At 43.6% G+C, this 18,451-nt stretch overlaps 1 protein-coding gene across 3 annotated transcripts in view; it reads right to left on the bottom strand.

Annotated features, from left to right (window-relative positions):
• Window positions 1-18,451, bottom strand: part of GRK3 (G protein-coupled receptor kinase 3) — a 125,724-nt gene that overhangs the window by 18,246 nt on the left and 89,027 nt on the right. For all 3 annotated transcript variants that reach the window (XM_082641515.1, XM_082641516.1, XM_082641517.1), the window contains 6 exons: window positions 17,531-17,609; window positions 15,663-15,793; window positions 13,384-13,478; window positions 8,356-8,463; window positions 790-856; window positions 249-349 (listed from right to left, as the gene is read on the bottom strand). In XM_082641515.1, the coding sequence (XP_082497641.1) occupies window positions 249-349; window positions 790-856; window positions 8,356-8,463; window positions 13,384-13,478; window positions 15,663-15,793; window positions 17,531-17,609 (581 nt within the window). The remainder of the gene's footprint in view (window positions 1-248; window positions 350-789; window positions 857-8,355; window positions 8,464-13,383; window positions 13,479-15,662; window positions 15,794-17,530; window positions 17,610-18,451) is intronic.

The following is an 18,451-nucleotide window of genomic DNA, read 5'->3' as shown; positions in this document are numbered from 1 at the left end:
AGTAGAATAGTGCATGTCAAACCCCTTCCTAAACTGAAGACACAGCTTTTCCCAAAGATCCTTGCTAAAGTTCAGTTCACATGGAACAGAAGTTGCAGACTCTTGAGGAAAACACGTGGGCCAATATACATAGTTCCCATGTGATTCCCTCTGACCCCCTCTAACTGAAATGGAAGATTCTCAGTGTATTGAAAGGAACTGTTCTGCTTTCCAGGTGAAGACGCTGAAAGGCAGAAGCAACGGCCTACCCGCGTCCGTGGCAGCCGAGTCGCTTACTAACGTCTCGCTGGAGCAAGCCTTCCAGAAGGGACTTCAGCTCAGGGGAGAAGATGTCTGGAAGTTCCACATTCTGGGGGTGGGGGGTGGGGGGAGAATACGATCTCAAAAATGCATCCAGGGAAACAGTGCCCTCAACCCCGACCAGATTTAAAGGCCATTTCTTGCATAAGGATAGTGTTTAAAAAAAAATTGCAGATTCATTGCCAACTAACACTGACTCTAAAGAAACACAGAACAGTTACTTATCTTCAGAGTCAATCGACAGGCTGGAGCCAGAAGAATCAGGTCTCCTCGCTCTTCTGCATCCCAGTCACTTTTCCTTTTATGTGATTTCTTTAGTTTTGTTCTTGATTTTCTACATCTTTCTCTTACTGATTGTTAGCAAACCCTGATATTTGCCTTGGCATCTATTTCCAGTGTTTTAAGAAAGCTTTTTTTTTTTTATACTGGTTGTCATGGAATGAAACATGAAAATTATAATGCAAAAAAAATAGTTTTTGACCTCCTTACCATGGTGAGTGTCATTCGGTCTATCTCATGCTTATCTTTGGTCTTATGCTGTCTGAAAGGGCTGTGACTGTAGAAATAAAGAAAATTCCATCACTAGATGGTTTCAGGTAACAGCAAACATTGTTGACTAATATTTGGGCAAGGTATTACGTTCTGTCACTGCTCATTTGAAACTGCAGAAATACAAAAGCCATAAACATATAAGCATTTGCAGAGAAAAACTGATGATCAGATTGACGATCAGATATATTGGATCCTGAAGGAGCAAGGCTTACGTTTACTTGAACTCCTGATCTTCACGTCAGTGAAGTCATGGTACCAAAATATACTTTAGCAAATATATTCCAAGTGATAATTTAAAATATCACTTGGGAAAAAAATTAGCAAACAGGTATTTATGACAATGAAAGTCACACACATGGCGTCTGTCACATTAGTGTTTGAGATAATGGTAACTTTCATACTTTTTTTTTTTTGAGAAAAATGGGTATTAGTTCCTCGAACAATACAAAGAACTGCAGTCAAATCAAAACACGTCCAAGATGAACACACTCTCCCCCCTAGAATCCAGTAATTTTAAGCACTACATTCCTTTGAGGATAAGAGATATAAACTAACCCTGTGCTCCCAGACCCTCCGGAGTTCTGAGAACTGCTCCCTCATGTCCTACTTACAAACAGCCCCAGACTTAAGAGTCAGAAACCCTGGGTTCACGCTGTGACTTGGCTGTTTGCCGGCTGTGAGCCAGTCATGGAAACCTCCAGTCTCAGTCTCTTCATCTGTAAACGGCATAATGCAATATCCGTCACCAAAACGGTGATGGGAACGAATAAAATAATGTAATGCTAGTAGCCGAGACAATGGCAGTATACGGTGGGTATCTGATACACATCTGTGAAATTAATAAGGATGAGTCTAACTTTACAAAATGAATGTCTGCTTGATCAACTATGTAAAGAAATTATTCTTACTCTTGCTTACATTTTAAAAATGCTGAATAAGCTGGCTTTTAAAGTTAACCTTAGATATCACTTATATATGGAATCTAAAATATGACACAAATGAACTTATCTACGAAACAAAAACAGACTTACAGACATAGAGAACAGATTAGTGGTTGTCAATGGCAGGGGGGCGGGGGGGAGGAATGGATTGGGAGTTTGGGATTCGCAGATGCAAACTATTATATACAGGATGGATAAACAACAAGGTCCTACTGTACAGCACAGGGAATTATAGTCAATATCCTATGATAAACCATAATGGAATAGAATGTGAAGAAGAACGTGTGTGTGTATATATATATATGTATATATATATATATATATATACATATATATATATATATATATATATAAAAGACTGAATCACTTGGCTGTACACTAAAAACTAACACAACATTGTAAATCAACTATATTTCAATAAAATAAATTTTAAAAAAACAAAGATACTCTTAAGCATTAAAAGAGACTAGTAAACATGCAAACTAGAAAACCCTGGCCTTATTTATTCACTTGAAAATTAAAGAAGGGATATGATTGAGATTTCTGATGGTAAGACATGCCTATAAAATGATCAACCCTGTAGATTTATTTATAAGGCATATATAACAATCTGAGGGAAGATATTATATAAAATAGTTAACTCTATAAAATGGATAAGGATGTTGAGCACATAAATCAATGTGATTTAGAAAAAAGTCCACCCACTCTTGCTACTGAATAAGTTAAACTATGATGATGATTCCACTTCAGAGTATTTATTATTTAAACATTTCAATTTTCACTCTGTACAAGAGAGGGCACTCTAACGCTTGCTTTCTTTCGTATGCAGTGAAAAACACAGTAATTTCCATCTCTTGAAAGCATTAATTTGGAAAAAAAAAATCGAAACAAGGTAAATGAGTACCAAGCAAACATACGCCAATCTTTAAAACAGATTTTGATTGGAAATATTCTTTGCATCCTAATTGTTTCCAAGGAGAAAAATGTAAAATTATTGCATTTAAAAAGCAAATGGGATAGAATAGCAAACGATATCTGTTATTTATGAGATACTATAATTTTTTAAAACTTGACTTGTATCATTCTGTATGCAAAATACACAGAGATATTAACATGTTCATGGTTCAAGAGAAAAGGAATATAGGTTTATTAAATCTTACTACAACTTCAGTCTCCCTTCATGACACAACTGCTCCTCCCCCACAGAGTTCCTTAACATATAAAAGGGGATTGTGTGAAGGTCTCCTGTGTTTCAGCAAATCCATCTGCTTTGGCTCCTGTGTGCAAAGCCGGAGGACCCCTTCCTGCCCTCGACCCTCACGTGCTTGCCTGCATCTGATGCTGGAAGCAGAGGGCTGTGCCCAGACACTTGGAGAGAAGCAGACTGTGTTCTGACAGAGATGCTCCGTGCTAAATTTAAAAACTCTTTCATGTGACCAGAGGGAGGGCTTTGCGAGGGGACGGGAGTTAAAGTTAGCGGTGCCAAAAACATTCCCGGCACACGGGCCGATCACTACAAATCCCATTTGATAAATATAGCTCTGCCACGTCTAACTCAATAAGAAACAATCGGAAATGCTTTTCGGATCTTCGGTTCTGGGCTGTTGTGCTGAGAAAGTCTGGTCTTTCAAGTCCTGAGGCGCATCTGTTTCCAATGTCTTCTTGATTATTCTTTGTGAACAAAACCCAAGATTCTGTTTCTATTTTGGAAAATGTTAAAGAAAATCTCCTATAGTAATGATCTCCATTCTGAGGGAGGCACGTGGTGCTCGCAGATCCTGTGTGATCACAGCTGCTCCCCGACGCAGCCGCTTTAAATAGGAGACAGTAACGGGCCTGTCAACAGCTTATGACGTGGGCCAAGCTCTTCCAACAGCACATGCAACATTCTGGCTGCGTCGGGGGACGTTATGGGAATAGAATTCATATGTACAGTGGTCAGATGTGGCTTTTGAATAACAGAGTGGGAGAGCCGAAAATTTCCCCCCAAACGAGTTGGGAAATCGTTCAAGGGCATGCTAAATGATGGGGAAACACACACACACACAATCATTCACAGTGAAAAGATGAGCTCAAAAACAATCCATTTATAAATACAAGTGACTACAAATCTTTACGTCAAAAATTAATTTTAGGGCTTCCCTGGTGGCGCAGTGGTTGAGAGTCCGCCTGCTGACGCAGGGGACACGGGTTTGTGCCCCGGTCCGGGAAGATCCCACATGCCGCGGAGCGGCTGGGCCCATGAGCCATGGCCGCTGAGCCTGTGCATCCGGAGCCTGTGCTCCGCAACAGGAGAGGCCACAACGGTGAGAGGCCCATGTATCGCAAAAAAAAAGAAAAAAAAATTAATTTTAGAATACCAAAAAGATTGCATGTCACATCAAATGTGAGTTTTGAACCTAAGCCAATAGCTACCAAAGTATTTATAAACGTTCCTTTTTTTTCCCTATGGGAACCAACTCGGCAACCTCAGGCAGAGCTCAGTGCTCCCCAGACCACCACCTGGGCTCTCTCCTCGTGTCTGACAATCAATGGTGACAAGTTTAAGATCAAAGCTACTGTCACATCAATTCTTTCCCTTCACAGAGAGCTGAACTCTAGATTGAGGATCATGACGGTGATTCTGCACATTTGCAACATGGACGCCTCTTTATACACAGATGCTCTTCAGGGTCTGACGGTCAGCTGAAGTGGAAGCAGTGACCCCCACCCAACATACGGCCCTGAGCGGATGGGTCCATCACCGAGTCCAGGGATGCAAACATGTTCTCGGGCCTCGACAGCTTCCTTACATCCAGGTTCCTGTCCCTTGCACCCTGTGGGATCCTTCTAGGGTGTCACAACAGAACTAGGGGTTCAGACAAGTGTTTCAGCAGAAGCAATGGGGTACACTGGTCAGTGCGAGAAGTATCTGATCAGAGAAAACAGAAGCGAAAAAAAGACCCTTGGTGACCACTGGTCACCCTCACTGCACAGGTGTGGGGAGGAGGGGAAGAGACTTGCTCTGGAGCAGAGTTTCTCATCCTCAGCTGTGTGATCCTTTGTTGGAGCAGCGGGGGCCGCCCTGTGCACTGTACGATGCTTAGCAGCAACCCTGGCCTCGACCCACTAGATGCCAAGTTGTGACAACCAAAAATGTCCCCGGGCATTGCCAAGCACTCCTGGGGTTGAGGACGAGCGCTGGGGAGTGGCTGGCATGGAGTCTGGTTCATCCCATGAGGACTGATGCCACGGTCGCCCCGTGAGAGCACCAGGATACCGGGGGACAGACGGCCTGTGAAGCCCGCACCCGGGAGGCTGCGTTGGCCGCGCTCTCCTCCCACCCGCTCCTGAGTTACCTGTTTCAGTTCCTTAGGCTCCTCGTGTCTGAGAAAAGACAGCTACTCGGGCTCCCTCTGTACAGTGTGTAAGAACTGAATAGGATGCTCCTGTACGCCTAGATGGAACCTTCTTACCCCTCGTTTAAGCTGAGGGGATGAAGGCTCCATCGCCTCCAGACCTCACCATGATGCTTTGCTCCTGAAGGGCCCTCAATAAACATGAGCTTAATATGAACCACTGATACTTTATACCCACTGACGTTGGTAGTGATATGACCATCCTCCCAATCACCTTGAATCTAAACTATCTGTCCATAGCCAAGCATCCACTGAAAAAACAAAACCCACTATGGGCTGTAAGAACGATATTGTTAAGTCATTTGTGGCCTTTCTGATCCCAGTACCACAGCGCTACTCAAATCTTTGCCTGGGTTCTTAGACGTGCCTCCCACCAGCATCCTCTTACTGAAGAGCAACCCAACCTTTGCTTAAAAGATGCTTCCTTTCTCTGTCCCTCCTTTGCTTAAAAGCCCTCAGTCTCTGGGGCCTTAAGATCAAAGCCCCACCTGCACAGCATGGAATTCTAGGTGGCCCCCGGCCCTGCCCCAATTTTCTCCATCTTCTCTCTCAGCACACCTTCCCCGCGACCAACAGCTGACCGCCCCCACCCCCAACTCACAGGTCGTTGATGGGGAAAGACCACCTGCGCCTGCTCTGTACTGTCCCCTCCCCATCGTCTACTTCCGCTCCAGGTCTTCATCCTGCCGTCCTGTCTGTGAGAGAACACTTCCCATACCAACTCCTACATGAAGGTGTCAAGTCGGCCCTATGCTTCCAGGTTAGACCCGGTGATCCCATTTCTGCTCTCCCAGCACAGCCCATCCAGCTCACGATTTTGTATGTGTGTGTACCTATCTACTCTCCTCCGAGTTCCTCCAGGACTGTGTGTGGCTCCCTCCCTCCCTCCCTCCCCCACAGCATCAAGCACAGGCTCTTGCATACTGCAGGTACTCAATAAATGCTCACCAAATTGTATTTAAATCACTTAAGTCAAAAAAGGTTTCCCCGCTCTTTGGTTTCAGTGCTCTCTCCATTCCTGGGATTGCCTTCTGAACAAGTATTAGAAAGAATGGCAGACGATCATACATCTTTGTAGGGAAGATTCATCTATTCCCTTTGTTAGGCATTGGACGGATTCTTGCCATTTTCAGGCTCAGTGGATGGTCACCAGGCAGTGACGGGGAGCTGGCTATCTGTGAGGCAGGACATGCCTTCACAGGGCAGCTCAAATGCTGAACGGACATTCTTGCGTCAAACTGAAGTCTCTTCTCTCCTGAAAATGCTCACTGTCTAGAGGTGTGCAGATGAGTATGCCTCCTTCAATGAGATGGGCCTTCCGACAGCTGGAGCCAACAGGATGGCTGCCCGAAGCACTGTACCCAGCTCTCTGAACCTGTCCATATGAGCCACGATTTCTAGCTGTCACCATTCTCATCTCTTCTTATCCATCCATCCCATCCCATCCTCATGACCATCCTCTGGATGTCTTCCTGTTGGCCAAGATTCCTCTCAATAGGGGTCACATCAAACATAATGCTTCAATCAAGCCTGATCAAGGATGTCATAAAGGAATTACCACCTTCCAATGCAGTCCTCCAAACTTGAACCATGACCAAGTAAGACGGAACTGGCTTTATCAGCTACAAATCACACTGCTGGCATAGAGATAACGATCGAACCAATTTTCAGATCTTTTAAAAATAATGGTATATGCCAGATCATTTCTAGACTACACAGATGGACGTTATTATAAACAGACAGAATAACATTAAACAAAAATCAGTAAACAAACAAAGCCCTAAATGCAAGACTTTGCAAGTTTCCCTGCCACATTCTACAACTGACTTTTGAATCTTGAGTTAACGCATTCAGCTGTTGCTGTTGTGCAGAGTTTTTCTTAAATCATCTCGTGACTCTGTAAGTGTGGATTCTAATCTCCAACCCCTTCTTCAGCGGAGACCTCAGTGAAGATGGTGTGTCTGGATGCACTTACCATGCATGCAGGGACTCCCGCCGGCTGGAGAAACATCTCGGGTGGGAAGTGGTTTTCTGTGATTTGCTTTGCAGAAACTCTCTAATTAGGTCAGCTAGTCTGATGACATGAATTAAGGCCATCCAGGCTCCACAAACATGATAATTCAATTAAGGACCAACAGGACCTGACTCTCTGAGCAATAATACAATTTTAGTTCCCAAGTGAATGCGGTGAGCAGAGAACAACTAGATTATCCAGGTCCTGGGGAAGCAACCGGGGTGCTTGGAACCTAGTTTGGGGGAAAGACAGGGAATCCAGCCTCTTTTCAGATTGTGCTAAATGTAATAAGAAGATGCAGCGATGCTCAATAAGGCTTTCTGAGGGAAACATGGAAACTTTAGCAAACTACCAGGCCTGTGTGTTCATAGAAGCAACGTTACAGGGAGAATCCTGACTAGGAAATTTTAATGTAAACTGCTTTTTGTATCTCTGTGAATGGAGAATAATCAAAAACATATCTTAAACAATTCAGCTCTCTGTTAAAATTGGCTAAAGACTCTTAAAATTTATGGAAATATTAACATAATTTTAAACATTCAATATGAGAACACATTTGGAGAGCACTTTCATTCCATCCTCTTTCCACTTGTATTTCATCATCTCTGGTAGATTAGAACTAAGGGTCAAGTATAACAAATGAAAAACACAGAATCACACAATTTCATTTTTGTGTTTTTAAAACCTACAAATTTCAGCATGTTCGCAAACAGATGCACACTTTCAAAACAGATTCTCTTCGGGTGTTCATCCTTTTGTGTAAAAAATGCTTTAACCTCACAAGACAATCATGAGTAGTTAATTCCAGGGAAAAGAAATTCTCCTACCCTCTTCGATTATCTACATTTAAAAATAACACTTATTCCCAAAATAAGGCTTATCAATGGAAATATTCCAACAAAGTCTTGTTTCAGGTCTAAACGTGTTGGCATACCTTCCTGGTATGGAACAAAAATACCAAAAGCTTATGGGAAAGAAACTCTCACTTTTACGGGCAGAAAGAGCTGTGGGCATCGCCTGGATCAGTGTGTGGCTTAAAGATCACTGTGTGATCTAAAACGATAGTGGCACCTAATAACATGTAAGTATTTTTGATTTTGATCCAAGTGCAGGCCACGGTGATGGTACTAAGAGGACGCATTTCACTCACCCTCTCAGAAGTTTGAAAAGCATACAGCCCAGGGAGAACCAGTCAGCACTGCTGTCATACGCAGTCCCTTTCTGCAGGACCTCGGGAGCCATGTACCCGTGGGTGCCCCTAGGGAGAAGAAAGGGTATGTGCGGTAACCTGTGCTTGCAGACCTTATAAAATATTCCCAGCTCATCAAGAGGTCTGAGCATCATTCATCAGTGTCGGCAACTATGAACAAGGGGGAGGGGACGACAGTGCTTCCACCAACTATGATTCAGCAAACACCCAGTGGGAAAACGACCTTTCCTGTCTTCATTAGGATAGGAGTGAATATAAATAAATTACCATATGAAATAAATCTGAACAATGCACACACTCCACGGTCTCGGAGGTGAAATGTGAATCTCTCTGGAGTTCTTCCTCACTACAGCCAGGAGGAACCAAGGGCAGGCCCGTTTGAGGGCTCTCCTGAGGAGATGTGTGGGGCTGGGGGAGGGGGTGGTGAACAGTGACCACACCGCAGCGCTAGAGACCTGGAAGGGATGGGCATGGGCGTCCCTGTGTGGCGCCACCCTCCCGTGCTGAGGACCAGGGCTCGCACATATGCCCGTCGTATCTCCCACCCTTCCACGGTCACGATGGTCTCCAAGGCAGGGCGGGCGTGGGGGGACAAGTCGACAGGTACGGAGACGGAGAAATCACGTATCCGGTTGAAAGAGCTGCTGACAGCTCAAAGGACTCAGCCAAACAAATGTGCAGGCGACCTGCAGGAAGCTGAGAAAAATCACTTGGGAGGACAACCATTTATATATAATATGTGTTATCTGCAACTCAAAATCCTTTCCCATTCCGCGACTCCCCACCCCTCCTTAGAGATCTGAGCACGCACTGTTCCAAGCGCGCAAGAGAGGGCTCGTGGGGAACTTTCAAAGACGTGGCCTGAAAGGGCCCCGAAAAAGCCTTTAACTGTAGCTCTGTTCCCATCCTTCATTGATTTTCTTCATTGATAGAATGCGTGATAAAATGACACCTTCATCCCACAGGGGTGCTGTGAGGATCACACGTCTGTAATGGGCTTAGGATAGTGCTGGCTCTTAAAAAGAACTCAACTTATGTTAGGGATTTTATTCTCTATCCTTATGTTATTATAATCCTCTTAAACTTATGCTCAGAAACAGTGAGAATCTGCTCCGAGAAGTGATCCTGGATCATTAGTGATCCTGGATCAGCACTGGGCCCGATACCCTCTCTGCCTCAGAGTTCTATCTTGAAAGACTTTTCTCAAACAGTGAAAACGGGCACTGGTCCATCCCTCAGAAAAGCTCCGCCACCCAGAATCCAAAGTCTGACAGCGTGAGGTCAGCAAGGCACACTGTGAGGGAGTCAGAGATTTCCTCAAGGGGCATCCAAGCCATTTTCTGGGGAGGTTTAACTTTGTTGTTGCTGGGAAAACCTTTGTGGTGACCTTTTTAACCTGCGATTCTCGGGATCAAAACCCAGTTCTGGGATGGGAAGACCTCAACAAGGATAAATGCATGGGGTTAACGCAGATCATGTCTCTGAGTGGACACTGGACACAGCAGAGCGCTGGACCTGCCCACCTCCACGGTTTTCAGCTTCTGCCTACATGGCAGCACCTAGCACTTCCTGCTGCTTCCCACTGACGATCTGTGCTGTTCATGCTGAAAGAACACTTGAGCATTTGAAGACATGGTGACAGGGGACTGAGCTTTGTGTTCCTGGATAAAATAAGCTGGGACTCAATGAGTCACTGATGATCTGTTTGATTCCAGAAACAAAGTTTTTCTGTGTCATTTGGTGGCTGCTCCATGGTTCACTTTCAGTTTGTCAGAATTTGATTCCATCGTTAGAGGGACTGAGTCTAAACCTAGATGGAGAACCAACCACAACGCTGCTGTGCAGAAGGGCCAGCGTCTGACGAAGTCCTGGCATCATACCTACGGCCTTGAAAAGACCAGAGAAGCCCGGTCTAGGGTGAAATTCTGGACACAAATCTTTAATCTTGTACCAAGTCGATCCTCTCAAAGCCTCAGGGAGTTCAGACAGAGTGTAAGGAACACAAGTTTTGGAGTCAGACAGAACTGGATCTTAATTCTAGTCCCACGATGTGCCAGGTATGTGACTTTTTTCTAGTACCTTAGTTTCTCTGAACCTCAGTTTCCATCCCATAAAAGTAGATGATTATACCCATGCCCTGTGGGTCCTCTGTGAAGATAACAACATATTCAGAGCAGCCGGCCACACATGCCTGGGACAGCCGACGTTCAACTCACGGCATGAGTGCTGTCCCCCAGACCGGTCACTTCCTGGACAGCCCCCGGGCTGCTGGCTCCAGGAGGTCAGGGAGCTCTTCTGCCTCGGTCCCCACTGCATCGCCAGCATCTGGCACACAGCCAATGTGAAGTAAATACTTATTACGTGAAGGAGTTGACTTCACCCTCACAACTGTCACGTGAAGTAAGCAGCGTTGTTACTACCTCTTTACAGAGGAGAAAAATGAGGCTGGTGCCATGTGGAAGGAGGATTCAAACCCACATCTGCTGACTTAAAGGCCTTTGTTCTCAGCCATGACACACCTCCTCTACTTAAAAATACAAAATTTTGGGGCTTCCCTGGTGGCGTAGTGGTTGATAGTCCACCTGCAGATGCAGGGCACACGGGTTCGTGCCCCGGTCCGGGAGGATCCCACATGCCGCGGAGCGGCTGGGCCCGTGAGCCATGGCCGCTGAGCCTGTGCTCTGCAACGGGAGAGGCCACAACAGTGAGAGGCCTGCATACCACAAAAAAAAAAAAAAAAAAAAATTCTGTTGTGCGTTTATCCTTTTTAAGTAGTGGCCTCACTATCATTGTTTAAACATGGAAATCAACCTTCCCGATCCCATCCCTTTACAGGTGCTGTTCAGCTATGGACAAAAGCCCATCTTTCAGAGCTGACAAGTGAATTACACTAAGAAGGGGGGGAGGCCCTATAAGGGAATAAGTAACTCTGCATCTGGAAGTTAATTCCTTTGGGAGATTAACTCTTCTGAGCTCTCGGATTCATATTCAGTTGTGACTATACTAAATTGAAGAAATTAGCATACCAAATAGCTGTGGCATTAAAAATTCAAATGATTCTCTTAAAAATGTCTGATGAACTCCCTGGGAGAGGCTTATACAACCCCAGGTTCTGGCCTCATAATTGTCAAGTGCTGGCAAAATGCTAAGGCTTTTATCACCATATCCCAGATTCTGTAGGAAGAGAGAAACATGTTTACAGAAACGGTGCTAATCGCTATTAACATCTGATCAGAGCTTTAAATGGCAATTCTGATTTAACGCAGCCCCTCATAAAGTTCTGCAGTTTTAGAACCACTTTATTTCTAGTCCCACAAAAAAAAAAAAAAAAGGATTTATAGTTTATTTTCTGCATGGATGCATGAAATGAAACTCCTGGGAGTTACTTCAAGACCATTCAACACAGTAATGATGCACAATAAAATGGAATTTTAAGAGCTCCACTGCTAAGACTGATATATTGAAAAAGAAAAATCAAGCAAAAGTCACCTGTTTTTCTACAAACTGCACATATGTCCGCATCTTCCACCCAGATAAACTGATACTAAAGAAATAGGAATAAAAACCAGTACGTATTCTGTTCTGCTTCTGCTGAGCCCCGGGGCATCTACTTCATACTCCTGTTGCCATTTTAACAATCTCAGGTTCAGGGAAGTCCTTGGGCCAGTGTCAACACTTGCAGAACAAGCACGGCCACTGCTGGAAGCAGCTTAGGGTCCCCTGAGAGGGGACTGGTGCTGGCCGATGGCCAGGGCATCAGGGAGCTTCCTCTGCATGGTTGTTTAGAGGACGAATGTAATATTCAGATCTAACAATATGACCTGCATTAAACGCTTGAACTGCAAGGAGATGATTTTTTTTTTTTTTTTTTTGCGGTACGCGGGCCTCTCACTGTTGTGGCCTCTCCCGTTGCGGAGCACAGGCTCCGGACCCACAGGCTCAGAGGCCTTGGCTCACGGGCCCAGCCGCGCCACGGCATGTGGGATCTTCCCGGACCGGGGCACGAACCTGTGTCCCCTGCATCGGCAGGTGGACTCTCAACCACTGCGCCACCAGGAAAGCCCAAGGACATGATTTTTTAAATTAAAAAAAGAGGGGCTTCCCTGGTGGCGCAGTGGTTGAGAATCTGCCTGCCAATGCAGGGGACACAGGTTCGAGCCTTGGTCTGGGAAGATCCCACATGCCGCGGAGCAACTAGCCCCGTGAGCCACAACTACTGAGCCTGCGCGTCTGGAGCCTGTACTCCGCAACAAGAGAGGCCGCAACAGTGAGAGGCCCGCGCACCGCGATGAAGAGTGGCCCCTGCTCGCCGCAACTACAGAAAGCCCTGGCACAGAAACGAAGAGCCAACACAGCCATAAATAAATAAATAAATAAATAAATAAATAAATAAAATTTAAAAAGAAAAAAAAAGGATGCTTAAAAAAAAAAAAATTAAAAAAAGAACTCTAATTCCTTTTTAGCAAAAAAAACCCAAACTTTTGAAAAAGAAGGAAAAAGTAGATGGAGAGAGAAACCTGACCTCTGAGCCTTCCTTGGAAAGTTCTATGCAATTGCCTGGGCATCTTCTTTGGCATATAAGCTTTCAGGGGTCTATTACTACCTCTACCCTATAGATAAAGAGACTGAGGGTCAAGCAGGTGAGCTGACTGCCTCAGGGTCACACAGCCAGCACAGATTTGGGTCTGCTGCTGAGGCCCCTATCTTTCCCTTAGAACACCCTGCCCCCGGGCAGCTACACTGTGGGTCCCTGCATGTTCCCCCAAATGGTGAGAGCGAGCACACCACCACCCTTATCTCCTCTCCCACAGCCTGGGATACGGGACCTTCCCCTGACCCGGCACTGCCACATGCTGAAAATCGCTATTGGCAAGAAAAAAATGGGGGGACAAATGACCACATCGGGGTCTGAGTGAATAGGCGAGTTGAGTTAGGAAACGACAGTGACAGAGGTGCTATACTACTCACACACTCGCGTGCGGCTTCTTTTTGGAAAAATCGCAGGCAAGACCAAGGTCTGATATCCTAACATGTCCATGTTCATCCAAGAGGATATTTGCGGGCTAAAATGAAAGAGAAAGTGATCTTCAAGAGTCCCCAAGATGTCCCAGGGGCTAACTTCTAAAACTATTGGCACTTGATAGCTCATTATTTTATCACAGTTCATTCCTACACATGAATCCTAGCATTAATTATATCATCACATCCGAGTGGGGCATGATACCGACAATGACATGTTTCATGTTAATTTCAGCAGGAAAGTGGTAATGACAGATGGGAAGGATTCTACTCATTTGATGATGGAACACAGGGCAGGTAACACTGGAGGGTTATAACCACAGTCTATCGGAGTTAAAGTATTTCTTTTTCACAGCACGAAGTGCAATCCAGCCAGAATGGTGAGTCTCTCCACAAAGGGAGTGAGTCCACAGGCTCCTTGGCCTCTGTAACTACTAGGACTTCAGAGAATGAAGCCACGAAGCACAGCACAGAAAGGAATCTTGTAAAAATATACAAATAGTGACCAAAGAAATCAAAATATTCCACAGTGCCACATTAATCCCAATAAATGTAATTTCTGTTTATTAGTACAGAATCAACAGAGGGCCCTACCAAATGACCAAATATGATTTTGACCACAACTCTGATGAAATGTATCCATTACGATTAGATTTAGTCAGCATAATCGTGGAAAACAAAGCTCCTCTCCCTAATACACATTGAATTACAGTCATCTTGATATTTATCTGCTGGAGATCAGCTATTGTTTTGCTTGAAATAAAAATAATGGCATGCCATTATAAACTTGAAGCATGAATAGTCATGAATGACTAGAATTAAGTCTGAATAGAAATTAGATAATACCATTGCCTACTAAATAGCTTAGAAGACAAAAATACTGCATCAAGATGATTAGAAACCAGTTATAGATTTAAATTAAAATGTATTACAATGGTGCTTCATGGGCCTTCGGCATGTATTTTATTCTTCTGCAAAACTCACCATGAGGAAATAAAATGTCATGTGCCAACCCGTGTCTAATTATTTCTAATGTGATGAAAATACTTTTTTTCTTCTTTATGTTCATATGAAGGCCAAGGGAGTAATTCTTTACCCTTGCAGGAGGCTTTAAAAGTTACAAAGTCCCTTGTGAAAAACATAATATGCCCAACACTAAAATACACCATTTTAGATTCTTAGGAGGTAACCTTTAAAAGTTAATCAAAACACATGAGCAAAGGAACATAATGTGTACATTTTAGCTGGTTAACCTGGGTTCAGGTTAAGAAGGAAGCAGAGAGGAGGCAAACCCACTCTCCTCCCAACCTCCTTGGGAAGCTGCCATGGCTATCATTTTTCTTCTCACCATCATTTACACCTTTATATATCTGCGTGATCGTTTCTATAGTTTGTCAAGGTCCCGTTTATCTCCTCCCCCATCTTCATGCGGCTGGCTAGACGAATATCACCGCGGATGTACCAAGCAAACTCCCAACACCCTCCTTAACGCAGAACCTGGGACCAACCATCATGGTCTGGAATGGAAAAACTCAGAACGCACTTATTTCCTTTTTTTTCAAGTCCAGTAAGATTTTAAAGAGAACCACAGTGAAGAAGCCCAGGCATGGAAGACTGGGGCTACGTAGTTCAGGGATCTGAAAATCCATTAGTGATTTTTAAAGGCAAATTCAAAACAATCTGAGGCTCAGAGAGTGCCCTTTGGGGGAAATTCTCCAGGCTGTCAGCCACTCTGCCCTGATCGGATCAGGCTTGCCTCAAATGAGTTATTACTCAGCCCTTCGACGTGTTAGTTCACAAGTAGATACTTCCCGTAAGACATATATGTTCTCTGCTAGTTCACCTTTGTACACCTCCTGGTCTCACACCAAGCCAGGGCCAAATCAGTTGCTTAGTGAACATTAATGGAATTACAATCAATTGTAAAATGGGCGACAACAAAACACCCCTACCCTGCTTTTCACTAATTAACCAATTAAAGTTTCTGAGTTGGCATATGTGCTGCACCAGACACAGAGGTAATAGGGACAAGTAGGATGGAGTCCTTAGAACAGAGTTCAGAGTCTGGAGGAGACCGACATCACAAAGGTGATGCCTTTATTGGGGCTGAGACGAGGAAAATGACAGGGTACCATGAAAGAGGTGGAAACGCCTGGAAGACCACAACTGCAATACCACACCTATTGCACAGGTCCGATAAATGGAAGGAGTCTGTCCAATGGCCTTACCTTCAAATCTCTGTAAACAACAAACCGATTGTGCATGTGTTCCAGCCCCAGGATGACTTCTGTGGCATAAAACCGCATCTCCTTCTCAGAAAACACCCCGTGCTGTGAAAGGTGATAGTGCAAATCGCCCCCTGGAATCAGAGACGTGGAATTTAAATTCAGTGCATTAATTTAAAGGCAACAAAAATCACTGTCATCCTGCAGAGTTATGATACAGTCGAAAAAGGTAAACTATGCTTCTGCTTTGTCTATATATATATATATATATATATATATATATATATATATATATATGTTATTGATTTCTGTAATTTGACCAAACGCTTTAAAAATTCTAGAGAAAACTAAAACATTGAGAAGACTTAGATGTGACAATGGCCAGGACGATATGAAACAAAGCCACCGTTCTCTGACAGGTATCACAGTTCCCAGATGTACCATCAAGGGGGAGGGAGGGTTAGCTAATCTGCTTTGATTACTTGCGCTCTGTCTAATAACTGAATCAACCCATGTAGTGATCCAGTAGGTGGCTTAGCAACTCATTCTGTGGACAATAAATAGTAAGGAAACAAAACAAACACATTGATCATATTGATAGATATATGAGAAAGCAAATACAGTAAAATTTTAACTGGTAAAACCCAGGTGGTGTGTATTCGGGTGTCCCCAGTAAAATTCTTTCAATTTTGCCATATGTTTGGAGTTTTCATAATAAAATGTTGGAAAAGGTAAATCATCATATGGCCTCAAGTTACAGAGACAAAGAAGGCCACAAACAGGGTAAGGGAATGTTCTTATAAAGTATAAAAGAAGAGCCTCAATTGATCTATGAAAGTTCATGTGTGTCCAACTTCACTGCCCTTGATTTTATAAGTATCTTCCTGTTCACACACACATATTCCTGTATAACCACTACCAGATCAAGGTGTAGAAAATTTCCAGCATTGCTGAAGGCTTCCCATGCCCATTCCAGGCAGTGTATCAGCTCACAGCCCCTAATTAAAGCTAATCGGACTCTACTGTAACCTCTCCCCCCATAGATTAGTTTTGCCAGTTCTGATAGTCACATAAATAGACTCACACAGGGTACATGCCGCTGTGTCTGGCTGTGTCTGCTCGTTATAATGTGTGTGGAAATTCCTTCACGCTGTTGGGTAGGTCCGATTTTAAATCAAACACTCAAAATGTAATAAAACTTCAAGCGAATTTCAAAAAAGGTGTTTCATTTGTTGAACTGTATGTCTTTTAATTTCAGCTCTTGTTACTAAAAATGCTTTGAGTATATATCATGTCACTTTCTAGTATTAAAAAACTACTTTTCTAGCTAAAACTCTTTCATCATTCTCTGAGTCATCAGTCATAGTTTAAAAGATCAATGTACAGTGGAACTGGGCTAAAGGCATAGAAGACTGGGCTAAAATCTGTCCTGACCCAAAGTCAGTCCTTCAAAGTTGGTTTTTAAATACATTTCTATCTTCAGCCTATGTATCTTTAGGAGGCATTTCATTCTTAAAAGGTGAGGGCCAGGAACATGCAAACTAAACATCCAGGCCAGTTGCATTCCAGAAAATCAAGTTTCACTGTATTTTAACTATTTTATGAAAGTCTTTTCTAGAAAATGCAACTTCCTGGGGAGAGACTGGGAGGGCCAGAGGGAAATGGCAGTCAACATTTTTAAATGAAGTTTAACTGAAAATTGAAGAATAAAAGGTTTCCTTAAACTTCAGGAGGAATTTAGTTACCTGAAAGACCCAAATGGCCAGTCTGTCTGGAGCAATGCAAGCTAAGATAAAACATCATGAAAACACAAACAAACAACATCATGGCAAAGTCTTGCAGCGTGTTCAGACTTCCTAAGTCTTGCTTACCGTTCATCAGATCCAAGATGAAGCAGAGTTTATCTGGCGTATGGAAGGCATAGGTCATACAGACAATGAAAGGACAATCCTAGAGTGAAAAAAACAGATATAAGAAGAGCAAAAGCTGCCCTGGAAAGCACATCTACTGCCAAACACCATCTACACATTTTTTTTTATCCATGCCACTGCCCCGTGCATGAAACACAGACACCTACCTGGTAACTTTAACAGACCCAGGAAAGTGGGTCTGGTTCTGTGGAAAAATGCACAGAGACACAACACTGCTAATTAGAGATGAACTCAAAGGTGCTCTATCACTCTGATTCAATCATGACTCCTCTATCTACATCTTCAAAAGCCTCAGATTCTATAGAAAAATATTACTGCCGTGCTAGTCTTTCTGTTGGTCTACATTTCAGTTCTGGCTAGTCAAGTATCCATTTCAATCTCTGATTCTGAGTTTGGAAGAACCATACCATGAGGGGAAATGTTATCAGTATTACTGTTTTGAAACACTGAGAACAAAAATGGAATTAAATTAGCTTTTGAAAGTGGAAACATGTGCCAGAGCCGAGGACAGAAAAACTCAATTGTAAAGATGCCAATTTTCCCCCAGATGAATCTCTAGATTCCATGCACTCTTAATTAAAATGAAAATTGACAAACTGATCCCAAAATTTATATGGAAATGTAAACGGCCAAGAAAAGGTCAGATACACTTGAAGAAAAATAAAGCTAGAAAACTCATAGTGCTAGATATCAAGACTTATGGTAAAGCAACAGTAATTCGGTATGGAACTAGCCCAAGGACAGACAAATAGACAAGTAGAACAGAACAGAATCCTGAAGTAGACCCACATGTAAATGCTCATTTGACTTGTAATAAAGTGACCCAGCAGGGTGGGGGGAAAGCATGGCCTTTTCAATCAG

The sequence above is a fragment of the Mesoplodon mirus genome (assembly GCF_964341445.2).
Source record: "Mesoplodon mirus genome assembly, chromosome: 13".
Taxonomy (NCBI): Eukaryota; Metazoa; Chordata; class Mammalia; order Artiodactyla; family Ziphiidae; genus Mesoplodon; species Mesoplodon mirus.
This window is presented reverse-complemented; position numbering and strand designations above follow the sequence as displayed.